General features: G+C 41.9%; 3 protein-coding genes across 28 annotated transcripts in view; 1 reads left to right on the top strand and 2 right to left on the bottom strand.

Moving 5' to 3' along the window:
• The window catches only part of LOC141375838 (uncharacterized), a 488,480-nt gene that overhangs the window by 275,423 nt on the left and 201,502 nt on the right, over positions 1-11,555 (top strand). The window lies entirely within an intron of this gene.
• On the bottom strand, positions 2,860-4,624 carry LOC141375542 (E3 ubiquitin-protein ligase RBBP6-like). Of its 2 annotated transcripts, XM_087264944.1 has the most exons (7): positions 4,291-4,624; positions 4,001-4,097; positions 3,822-3,897; positions 3,594-3,682; positions 3,457-3,517; positions 3,215-3,354; positions 2,860-3,119 (listed from the first exon to the last, which is right to left on the bottom strand). In XM_087264944.1, exons 1-7 carry the CDS (start codon positions 4,448-4,450, stop codon positions 2,945-2,947), a joined length of 798 nt encoding a protein of 265 aa, XP_087121070.1. In that variant the 5' UTR covers positions 4,451-4,624; the 3' UTR covers positions 2,860-2,944. The 2 variants fall into 2 exon arrangements, with proteins under 2 accessions (XP_087121070.1, XP_087121071.1); XM_087264945.1 differs by lacking the exon at positions 3,457-3,517.
• On the bottom strand, positions 8,700-10,503 carry LOC141375543 (E3 ubiquitin-protein ligase RBBP6-like). Of its 3 annotated transcripts, none has more exons than XM_087264965.2 (7): positions 10,170-10,503; positions 9,880-9,976; positions 9,701-9,776; positions 9,473-9,561; positions 9,336-9,396; positions 9,094-9,233; positions 8,722-8,998 (listed from the first exon to the last, which is right to left on the bottom strand). In XM_087264965.2, exons 1-7 carry the CDS (start codon positions 10,327-10,329, stop codon positions 8,824-8,826), a joined length of 798 nt encoding a protein of 265 aa, XP_087121091.1. In that variant the 5' UTR covers positions 10,330-10,503; the 3' UTR covers positions 8,722-8,823. The 3 variants fall into 3 exon arrangements, with proteins under 3 accessions (XP_087121092.1, XP_087121091.1, XP_088507197.1); XM_088651071.1 differs by having other exon boundaries at positions 8,737-8,998; positions 10,072-10,503; XM_087264966.2 differs by lacking the exon at positions 9,336-9,396 and having other exon boundaries at positions 8,700-8,998.

Below are 11,555 nucleotides of genomic sequence, written 5' to 3'. Positions count from 1 at the left end.
ATCATTATTAATATTAATTTTATTGATAGTAGTAGTAAAATCATTGCGATAAGTATAATAAAATAAACAGCAGAACAGTTGGCCATCTCTGAATAATACACAGCGACGTTTCCCTGCACGAACGATTCAGGCCTTCGCCAAGAAGACTCGGGTGAGTCGATGATTCAGGGATTGATTCAACTGTCCGTTCATCCTATTGGCTTCTTTGGCTGAATGAATCGTTCAATGCTTTACTCAAATAAAGCGGCCTCTTGCTGCCACCTATTGGGGGTTTGCTTTTTTGTTTTCAAAAGTACTTTGACACTTTTTTAAAGGCACCTTTAAGTTCATTTGTGCACAAAAGCTCGTCTCTGTGCGTTCCAAATGGTTTGAAATTTCCTTAGCACATGGTTTTCTTGATGCGTTTGAAATTTTCAATGTAAATCCACTCGTACTTGCATTTGATCTTTATTATGCCTTAAAATCAAAACTATACTAAAGGTGTCTTATCCAAATGCAGATTTTCATTCAAAACGTTATGACAGAACCATATTACTTTACAGTGGCCCATGGATATATATATATATATATATATATATATATATATATATATATGTGTGTGTGTGTGTTGCTTGTTTCTTATTTACCCATGCAGTGACTTTTAGGCATAAATACTATGTAGGCTTGCTAAAGGGTTGCATGAGAAATGTCATCATCGTGAGAGCTTGACTTTTTTTTTGTCGCTGCCTTTAGTTGTGGTGAAATGAGATGCATCATGTCGTTTATCTGTTTGTGCAGTCTGTACCTTCATTTCTGAATCGTGTGGCATCGTACTTGAAGCCAAGTAATTTAGCCCAAGGCATAGTTGTCTTAGAATGAGTAGTTTGCTGATCAAATTCCACATTTTGATGAGGCAAAACACATCTTGGATGTTTTAATTACTATTTTAGGTGAAAAACAAAACAATGAGATTTGTGTAAAATCTAAAGTTAACCAAGTCCAGCCCGCCATCTTGTCCTGCCTCTCAGTTCTCTTAAGCCTTGGGCCGGCTCTGTGAAGTGGCCTCTTTTGGGCTCATCATTGAAGACCGGACGAGCTGCAACATTTCGTTCTGCCAGGTTCTGGGAGTAGATGAGCATGTCATCGCTCTAGACTATGGTCAACTTGTGAAGTTACTCATACACCTCCGCTCATGGCATATTACCATTAAAATGAAACTTTTCCAGCAGAATATGACGCTCTAAAAAAAAAAAACTCCATCGGCACTGGTAACTATGAAAAACACGACTGAGCACTAATGGTACACTCAACAATTTACACTGACATTTGAAGGATCACCTGACATTAAAGACTGACGTAAGAACGCTGGAGGAACATCAAATTTTAACACGGAAGAGTTTTTTTTGTCTCTCTCAAATTAAAGCAATATTTCTTAATCTTGTTGTTTTTTTTTTTTTTTACTGTACAGTTGCCCCAGGTGTTTATCAGGTGTGATGCCTGCTCATCTGACCTTTGACCTCGGCACTCAACTGCTGCCAGTTTTCTTTCAATGCCATGAGATTTCTGAATTCTACATGCAGGAACCGATGCATTCCTTTTTTTTTTTTAAACAAAACAGATATGGCAGACACGGCCAAACATTGAAACTTTGGAGGGCATTGAGGGGAAAAAAAAGCACAATATCATCAAGGGGAATAAAAGGTTTGATCAAAGCGTGCGTTTACACACGTTCATTTAAATATGGACAAAACCAACATTGGGTTAATTTTGTTATTAGATTTAAAATGCACGGACCCTATTTGACCCAGTGTTCATATATACATATGTTTTTATGAATGAATATTTTTGCATATAAAAGATAATAAAAGACTGACTAGACAGATTAGATAGTTTAATAGACAGATTGACACGTGTAGTCATTCGTTCCTGTGTATTTGATGACTAGCTTCCAGCAGTATCTGGCTGCAGACTTGCATGCAATCTGAGACACAAAGCACTCAGCGGAGCTAGTGAGGTCACTGTGAGAGGCGGGGTTAGGGGTGCACACTCACTGACAGCCTAGATTTAGCCTGGTTTTAACCAAGCCGTCTATTAGACTTTTAACCCTTATGTATTGTTCATATTGTTCAAGTGGCTGTTTTTTGCCCCCAATGACCTCCATTATAACTAAACTTGTTTTAATTGCAAAGCCATGACACCAGATAGTAACTCATTCTTTATTGTTGGTGGTTTCCCTGTTGGGATGAGATAAAATGAGTCATTTTTACTTTTGATGGTCAGTTGGCACCTTTAAACACCCCAAAAAAATGCTTGCTGGGATGGTACCAAGAGGCTGTGCTCACTTCTGGACAGAGGGGGTGTAGACTTGCAGCTAGTGCCGATAAGTGGTGCAGACGCTGAGGCTGTTCTGTATGCGAGTGTTGAGGTTTTGAAACATCAGCTGACAACGTGTAGGTAGAGAGTAGCAGGTTCTGGGAGTAGATGAGCTTGTCACCGGTGTAGACTTTGACCGACTTGTGAAGTTACTCACAAGACCTCCGCTTATGGGACATTACCATTCAAATGAAACGTTTCCAGCAGAATATGACGCTTCAAAAAACTCCATCGGCACTGGTAACTATGAAAAACACGACTGAGCACTAATAGTGTACTCAACACTTTACACTGACATTTGAAGGATCACCTGACATTAAAGACTGAAGTAAGAACGCTGAAAAAAACCCATCAGATTTTAGCCCAGAAGAGTTTCTCTTTTCCTAAATTAAAGCAAAACTTCATGATATTGTGTTTATGAATTCATTCGTGTGTGTGTGTGTGTGTGTGTGTGTGTGTGTGTGTGTTGCACTGCTGGAGTGAAGGTTAACCAGTCCACACAGTTCATGCGGCTATAATCTTTATTATCTTTTATTAATAAACTATGTACAATATTTACACGTCGGCTCCAGGTCTCTTGGATGAAGGTCTCTCAGCGACGTGGTCTCTTCTGGTCGCCGCGCGTCTCTGGTGAAGATGGGGAGCGGGACCGTTTCCCTCCGGCGTCCCGGACCGAAGATGCCGCACCTGCTGAGGACGAGGAGGGCAAAGGCTCGGTCTGGCAGGAGAAGGACGGCCTCTTTCTCTTCTCAGCAGCATAGGCCTCACTGAACAGATCGAGCGCAAACACACACAAGCAGACATCATGTGAGATTTGGACAAACACTAGAACATGCGGCTATGCCAAGTACAGTTTACTCACGCGTCTATGATGGGAATGACGTATCGGCCGCTGCCGTCTATCATGACTCCCTTTCGGTCTGGGTCGTCCACCTCCAACAGGAAGCTGCGGGGAATCCCTGTGCTCTTCCGGATGCGCTTGTGCGGCGCGGAGCGGCTGCCCTGTGAATTGAGGAGTGACAGTCAAACTCTGAGCAAACAATCTGACTGATGAGGACAAGAGCTCAAGTTCACAGCAACCGTGAGCTTGGAAAACCCAGTTACCACATTAGTGGGGCAGTGCCTAATGTGGTGTCCCGGGATCCCAAGCAGCCTCATGGCCTCACTAGTGAACATCAGAACCATGAGAATCAGCTCAGACATCTCTCACAAAGCAAACCTGTCAGTGTCTGAACGCTCACCTGCTGGAGTAGTAGCACAGGCTGGACTGGTACATCACCGCTTTCAGCTTGTCCTCCTCTGACGCCTTTGCCTCAGCCAGATTCTCAGTCTGTTTCACAGGCATTTGCACATTTGAATCTTTTTCACCCTCAACCCTTCAAACAATCTCAAATCTCCCTAAGAAGCTGAGTGCGTGTGCGTATATTGTGTGCTTTACATTGCTATTGTGCTATTCATTTGTTCAATACCTTCAACAACTGCTCCAGTGAGAGGAGTGAAGGATCAGCTCTAGGTGAAGGTTCACGCCAGCGTCCAGCTTGATGTCTGCAAAACAAAGGAGCTTGTGTGACTAAAACACCAGGGACAGACCAGGAGTCTTCATATAACATCTAACAGAGGACGCGTGTGCTCATTTCACAGCACTTACCCAACAAATCTTCTGTTTGAGGACTTCAGTCCCGCCGCAGGGATCCGTCTGATGATGACCGACGTGTTTTTAGGGATGAGAGCATCATCTGTGTATTCTGACAGCAAAATAAAATCAGAATCAGCACATAATTATGGAGCACGGTATACTTTGAGAGCCATTAGCCTTTTAAAACAGCCAAAACATCCCTACATGTCAGCATCAGCACCACCTTACAGCTTCCAGAAGTGTCTGATGTAACGCATCTAATGTTAGCGTAGAACAGTTGAAGTGTCTTTTCCTCAACTCACCTTCATCAGTCTGGGCGTTGCTGATCTTCAGCTGGCAGAACTTCAGCCTCTTGCTCCTCATGATCTGCCGCTTCAGCTCCCCCGCGCTGATGTTGAGGCCTTCAAACTGGAGCGAGTCGTAGGTGAGTCGACTCTGGAACCTGTAGTGAACACAAGACATACTGAACACAAACACAAAGCACAGCGTAATAAAAAGGGTCAAACCTGAGTGATGGGAACAGCAGGCGATCAATCGACGTATCCAACGATCAATAATATCGATAATCTGGAAAAATTGTCACGGAGGACGCAGAGATCAGATGCCAATCGACACAGCGAGATTCAAACAACAGCCACAGGACGGTTGTCATGGATGCTGATGATGAACACGTGACGCATGCGCTGTACAACTTCCGGCAATATTATCATTATTAATATTAATTTTATTGATAGTAGTAGTAAAATCATTGCGATAAGTATAATAAAATAAACAGCAGAACAGTTGGCCATCTCTGAATAATACACAGCGACGTTTCCCTGCACGAACGATTCAGGCCTTCGCCAAGAAGACTCGGGTGAGTCAATAGGTGCGTTCGACATGAAGCTCAGCTGCAGCCGGTGATCAACGAGATTAGCCGAGCGCAGGCGGGGGAGAAGTTGAAAACGGAGCCGTCAAGACGGACAGCTGGACACTTCGGGACTCAAAGTTGCTGCAGTCATGATGACCGATTACATGGCGTCATCATAATTTTTTTGTTATTTTAATTTATAACAACAAAACATTTACAAATAAAACAGAATACAGTTTCTACAAACTGTTGTTCCTTTTTAAACAATAAGAGAGAATTATGAATAAAATATATAACAAATGCATGAGAGAAATAAGAGGAAATGAGAGGTTAATATAAACATAAAAACGAACAGGTCTATTAAATACAAAGCAATACGCATAAATTCTAGGAGTTAAACATCAACCTTTAGGCTAATACTTCTTGTTTGAATATGCTAAAAAAGGGTTTACATATATGTACATTTATAGATAGGAAAATTTCCAATGTAGAAAGCAAAACAAGGTGTTTTGATTAGGTCTTAATAAATGACATCATTTTGGATAATGAATGAATTTTCAAAAAAGCATTTTAATTCAAAAAGATTGTGTTGAAAAGAACAAAAGGTAAAATAAGTGAGCTATGTAGAAGTTTCCAAGAAAGAGCAGGTAGCCTTTAAACTGCTAGACAGGAAATAAAATAGATATTTATATTATAATAATAAAACCATTTTATAATTATTTAATAAAATAGTTCATGGGGATGAATGCAGTAAATAGTCTGTATAAAAAAGTTAAAAATAAACCTGCGCAAACAAGCTAACCTTTATAACCAGATTATTTAACAAAAGATGATTACTGTAGTAAAATATTTGTAGTCTTTTAATAAGCAAGATGTGTACAGGATAGAGAGGGTGTGAAAAGTGAATTGTTTGTTTTGAAACTTTTGAATTGAAATTTGTCCAATTATAAACCCGAAATACACGTGTTTGTTGTCATGTGGTGAACTCGGCCAATCGTGTAATATCGGTGTCGTCATCAGAGCTCCTGCAGTCGATCTTCAGAAGCTGCACGGTCTGAGTTTGCCGTCTGATCTCGGAGCGCTGTCGCGGTACTTTGATGCCACATGTGACAGTCACATGGCGTCGGCGCAGCATCAATCCGGACAAGATTTCTAACCAGCATGCACCGCTTTAAGACAGATTTCGATCGATCTGCGCAGCGCTGCATGAAGTCGAACGCACCTGATGATTCAGGGATTGATTCAACTGTCCGTTCATCCTATTGGCTTCTTTGGCTGAATGAATCGTTCAATGCTTTACTCAAATAAAGCGGCCTCTTGCTGCCACCTATTGGGGGTTTGCTTTTTTGTTTTCAAAAGTACTTTGACACTTTTTTAAAGGCACCTTTAAGTTCATTTTTGCACAAAAGCTCGTCTCTGTGCGTTCCAAATGGTTTGAAATTTCCTTAGCACATGGTTTTCTTGATGCGTTTGAAATTTTCAATGTAAATCCACTCGTACTTGCATTTGATCTTTATTATGCCTTAAAATCAAAACTATACTAAAGGTGTCTTATCCAAATGCAGATTTTCATTCAAAACGTTATGACAGAACCATATTACTTTACAGTGGCCCATGGATATATATATATATGTGTGTGTGTGTGTGTTGCTTGTTTCTTATTTACCCATGCAGTGACTTTTAGGCATAAATACTATGTAGGCTTGCTAAAGGGTTGCATGAGAAATGTCATCATCGTGAGAGCTTGACTTTTTTTTTGTCGCTGCCTTTAGTTGTGGTGAAATGAGATGCATCATGTCGTTTATCTGTTTGTGCAGTCTGTACCTTCATTTCTGAATCGTGTGGCATCGTACTTGAAGCCAAGTCATTTAGCCCAAGGCATAGTTGTCTTAGAATGAGTAGTTTGCTGATCAAATTCCACATTTTGATGAGGCAAAACACATCTTGGATGTTTTAATTACTATTTTAGGTGAAAAACAAAACAATGAGATTTGTGTAAAATCTAAAGTTAACCAAGTCCAGCCCGCCATCTTGTCCTGCCTCTCAGTTCTCTTAAGCCTTGGGCCGGCTCTGTGAAGTGGCCTCTTTTGGGCTCATCATTGAAGACCGGACGAGCTGCAACATTTCGTTCTGCCAGGTTCTGGGAGTAGATGAGCATGTCATCGCTCTAGACTATGGTCAACTTGTGAAGTTACTCATACACCTCCGCTCATGGCATATTACCATTAAAATGAAACTTTTCCAGCAGAATATGACGCTCTAAAAAAAAAAAACTCCATCGGCACTGGTAACTATGAAAAACACGACTGAGCACTAATGGTACACTCAACAATTTACACTGACATTTGAAGGATCACCTGACATTAAAGACTGACGTAAGAACGCTGGAGGAACATCAAATTTTAACACGGAAGAGTTTTTTTTGTCTCTCTCAAATTAAAGCAATATTTCTTAATCTTGTTGTTTTTTTTTTTTTTTACTGTACAGTTGCCCCAGGTGTTTATCAGGTGTGATGCCTGCTCATCTGACCTTTGACCTCGGCACTCAACTGCTGCCAGTTTTCTTTCAATGCCATGAGATTTCTGAATTCTACATGCAGGAACCGATGCATTCCTTTTTTTTTTTTTAAACAAAACAGATATGGCAGACACGGCCAAACATTGAAACTTTGGAGGGCATTGAGGGGAAAAAAAAGCACAATATCATCAAGGGGAATAAAAGGTTTGATCAAAGCGTGCGTTTACACACGTTCATTTAAATATGGACAAAACCAACATTGGGTTAATTTTGTTATTAGATTTAAAATGCACGGACCCTATTTGACCCAGTGTTCATATATACATATGTTTTTATGAATGAATATTTTTGCATATAAAAGATAATAAAAGACTGACTAGACAGATTAGATAGTTTAATAGACAGATTGACACGTGTAGTCATTCGTTCCTGTGTATTTGATGACTAGCTTCCAGCAGTATCTGGCTGCAGACTTGCATGCAATCTGAGACACAAAGCACTCAGCGGAGCTAGTGAGGTCACTGTGAGAGGCGGGGTTAGGGGTGCACACTCACTGACAGCCTAGATTTAGCCTGGTTTTAACCAAGCCGTCTATTAGACTTTTAACCCTTATGTATTGTTCATATTGTTCAAGTGGCTGTTTTTTGCCCCCAATGACCTCCATTATAACTAAACTTGTTTTAATTGCAAAGCCATGACACCAGATAGTAACTCATTCTTTATTGTTGGTGGTTTCCCTGTTGGGATGAGATAAAATGAGTCATTTTTACTTTTGATGGTCAGTTGGCACCTTTAAACACCCCAAAAAAATGCTTGCTGGGATGGTACCAAGAGGCTGTGCTCACTTCTGGACAGAGGGGGTGTAGACTTGCAGCTAGTGCCGATAAGTGGTGCAGACGCTGAGGCTGTTCTGTATGCGAGTGTTGAGGTTTTGAAACATCAGCTGACAACGTGTAGGTAGAGAGTAGCAGGTTCTGGGAGTAGATGAGCTTGTCACCGGTGTAGACTTTGACCGACTTGTGAAGTTACTCACAAGACCTCCGCTTATGGGACATTACCATTCAAATGAAACGTTTCCAGCAGAATATGACGCTTCAAAAAACTCCATCGGCACTGGTAACTATGAAAAACACGACTGAGCACTAATAGTGTACTCAACACTTTACACTGACATTTGAAGGATCACCTGACATTAAAGACTGAAGTAAGAACGCTGAAAAAAACCCATCAGATTTTAGCCCAGAAGAGTTTCTCTTTTCCTAAATTAAAGCAAAACTTCATGATATTGTGTTTATGAATTCATTCGTGTGTGTGTGTGTGTGTGTGTGTGTGTGTGTGTGTGTTGCACTGCTGGAGTGAAGGTTAACCAGTCCACACAGTTCATGCGGCTATAATCTTTATTATCTTTTATTAATAAACTATGTACAATATTTACACGTCGGCTCCAGGTCTCTTGGATGAAGGTCTCTCAGCGACGTGGTCTCTTCTGGTCGCCGCGCGTCTCTGGTGAAGATGGGGAGCGGGACCGTTTCCCTCCGGCGTCCCGGACCGAAGATGCCGCACCTGCTGAGGACGAGGAGGGCAAAGGCTCGGTCTGGCAGGAGAAGGACGGCCTCTTTCTCTTCTCAGCAGCATAGGCCTCACTGAACAGATCGAGCGCAAACACACACAAGCAGACATCATGTGAGATTTGGACAAACACTAGAACATGCGGCTATGCCAAGTACAGTTTACTCACGCGTCTATGATGGGAATGACGTATCGGCCGCTGCCGTCTATCATGACTCCCTTTCGGTCTGGGTCGTCCACCTCCAACAGGAAGCTGCGGGGAATCCCTGTGCTCTTCCGGATGCGCTTGTGCGGCGCGGAGCGGCTGCCCTGTGAATTGAGGAGTGACAGTCAAACTCTGAGCAAACAATCTGACTGATGAGGACAAGAGCTCAAGTTCACAGCAACCGTGAGCTTGGAAAACCCAGTTACCACATTAGTGGGGCAGTGCCTAATGTGGTGTCCCGGGATCCCAAGCAGCCTCATGGCCTCACTAGTGAACATCAGAACCATGAGAATCAGCTCAGACATCTCTCACAAAGCAAACCTGTCAGTGTCTGAACGCTCACCTGCTGGAGTAGTAGCACAGGCTGGACTGGTACATCACCGCTTTCAGCTTGTCCTCCTCTGACGCCTTTGCCTCAGCCAGATTCTCAGTCTGTTTCACAGGCATTTGCACATTTGAATCTTTTTCACCCTCAACCCTTCAAACAATCTCAAATCTCCCTAAGAAGCTGAGTGCGTGTGCGTATATTGTGTGCTTTACATTGCTATTGTGCTATTCATTTGTTCAATACCTTCAACAACTGCTCCAGTGAGAGGAGTGAAGGATCAGCTCTAGGTGAAGGTTCACGCCAGCGTCCAGCTTGATGTCTGCAAAACAAAGGAGCTTGTGTGACTAAAACACCAGGGACAGACCAGGAGTCTTCATATAACATCTAACAGAGGACGCGTGTGCTCATTTCACAGCACTTACCCAACAAATCTTCTGTTTGAGGACTTCAGTCCCGCCGCAGGGATCCGTCTGATGATGACCGACGTGTTTTTAGGGATGAGAGCATCATCTGTGTATTCTGACAGCAAAATAAAATCAGAATCAGCACATAATTATGGAGCACGGTATACTTTGAGAGCCATTAGCCTTTTAAAACAGCCAAAACATCCCTACATGTCAGCATCAGCACCACCTTACAGCTTCCAGAAGTGTCTGATGTAACGCATCTAATGTTAGCGTAGAACAGTTGAAGTGTCTTTTCCTCAACTCACCTTCATCAGTCTGGGCGTTGCTGATCTTCAGCTGGCAGAACTTCAGCCTCTTGCTCCTCATGATCTGCCGCTTCAGCTCCCCCGCGCTGATGTTGAGGCCTTCAAACTGGAGCGAGTCGTAGGTGAGTCGACTCTGGAACCTGTAGTGAACACAAGACATACTGAACACAAACACAAAGCACAGCGTAATAAAAAGGGTCAAACCTGAGTGATGGGAACAGCAGGCGATCAATCGACGTATCCAACGATCAATAATATCGATAATCTGGAAAAATTGTCACGGAGGACGCAGAGATCAGATGCCAATCGACACAGCGAGATTCAAACAACAGCCACAGGACGGTTGTCATGGATGCTGATGATGAACACGTGACGCATGCGCTGTACAACTTCCGGCAATATTATCATTATTAATATTAATTTTATTGATAGTAGTAGTAAAATCATTGCGATAAGTATAATAAAATAAACAGCAGAACAGTTGGCCATCTCTGAATAATACACAGCGACGTTTCCCTGCACGAACGATTCAGGCCTTCGCCAAGAAGACTCGGGTGAGTCGATGATTCAGGGATTGATTCAACTGTCCGTTCATCCTATTGGCTTCTTTGGCTGAATGAATCGTTCAATGCTTTACTCAAATAAAGCGGCCTCTTGCTGCCACCTATTGGGGGTTTGCTTTTTTGTTTTCAAAAGTACTTTGACACTTTTTTAAAGGCACCTTTAAGTTCATTTGTGCACAAAAGCTCGTCTCTGTGCGTTCCAAATGGTTTGAAATTTCCTTAGCACATGGTTTTCTTGATGCGTTTGAAATTTTCAATGTAAATCCACTCGTACTTGCATTTGATCTTTATTATGCCTTAAAATCAAAACTATACTAAAGGTGTCTTATCCAAATGCAGATTTTCATTCAAAACGTTATGACAGAACCATATTACTTTACAGTGGCCCATGGATATATATATATATGTGTGTGTGTGTGTGTTGCTTGTTTCTTATTTACCCATGCAGTGACTTTTAGGCATAAATACTATGTAGGCTTGCTAAAGGGTTGCATGAGAAATGTCATCATCGTGAGAGCTTGACTTTTTTTTTGTCGCTGCCTTTAGTTGTGGTGAAATGAGATGCATCATGTCGTTTATCTGTTTGTGCAGTCTGTACCTTCATTTCTGAATCGTGTGGCATCGTACTTGAAGCCAAGTCATTTAGCCCAAGGCATAGTTGTCTTAGAATGAGTAGTTTGCTGATCAAATTCCACATTTTGATGAGGCAAAACACATCTTGGATGTTTTAATTACTATTTTAGGTGAAAAACAAAACAATGAGATTTGTGTAAAATCTAAAGTTAACCAAGTCCAGCCCGCCATCTTGTCCTGCCTCTCAGTT

This window comes from Danio rerio, chromosome 8 (genome assembly GCF_052040795.2).
Source record: "Danio rerio strain M-AB ecotype USA chromosome 8, GRCz13ab, whole genome shotgun sequence".
Lineage (NCBI taxonomy): Eukaryota > Metazoa > Chordata > Actinopteri > Cypriniformes > Danionidae > Danio > Danio rerio.
This window is presented reverse-complemented; position numbering and strand designations above follow the sequence as displayed.

Coding starts and splice junctions, on each gene's coding strand:
- LOC141375542 (XM_087264944.1), bottom strand. CDS start 4,450: ATGTCTTGTGTTCACTACAGGTTCCAGAGTCGACTCACCTACGACTCG. Junction 3,355..3,456: donor GGCACTGCCCCACTAATGTG/GTAACTGGGTTT, acceptor CTCAATTCACAG/GGCAGCCGCTCCGCGCCGCA. Junction 3,120..3,214: donor GTCATTCCCATCATAGACGC/GTGAGTAAACTG, acceptor CGATCTGTTCAG/TGAGGCCTATGCTGCTGAGA.
- LOC141375543 (XM_087264965.2), bottom strand. CDS start 10,329: ATGTCTTGTGTTCACTACAGGTTCCAGAGTCGACTCACCTACGACTCG. Junction 9,562..9,700: donor CACTGGAGCAGTTGTTGAAG/GTATTGAACAAA, acceptor CCTGTGAAACAG/ACTGAGAATCTGGCTGAGGC. Junction 9,397..9,472: donor CTGTGCTACTACTCCAGCAG/GTGAGCGTTCAG, acceptor GATGTTCACTAG/TGAGGCCATGAGGCTGCTTG.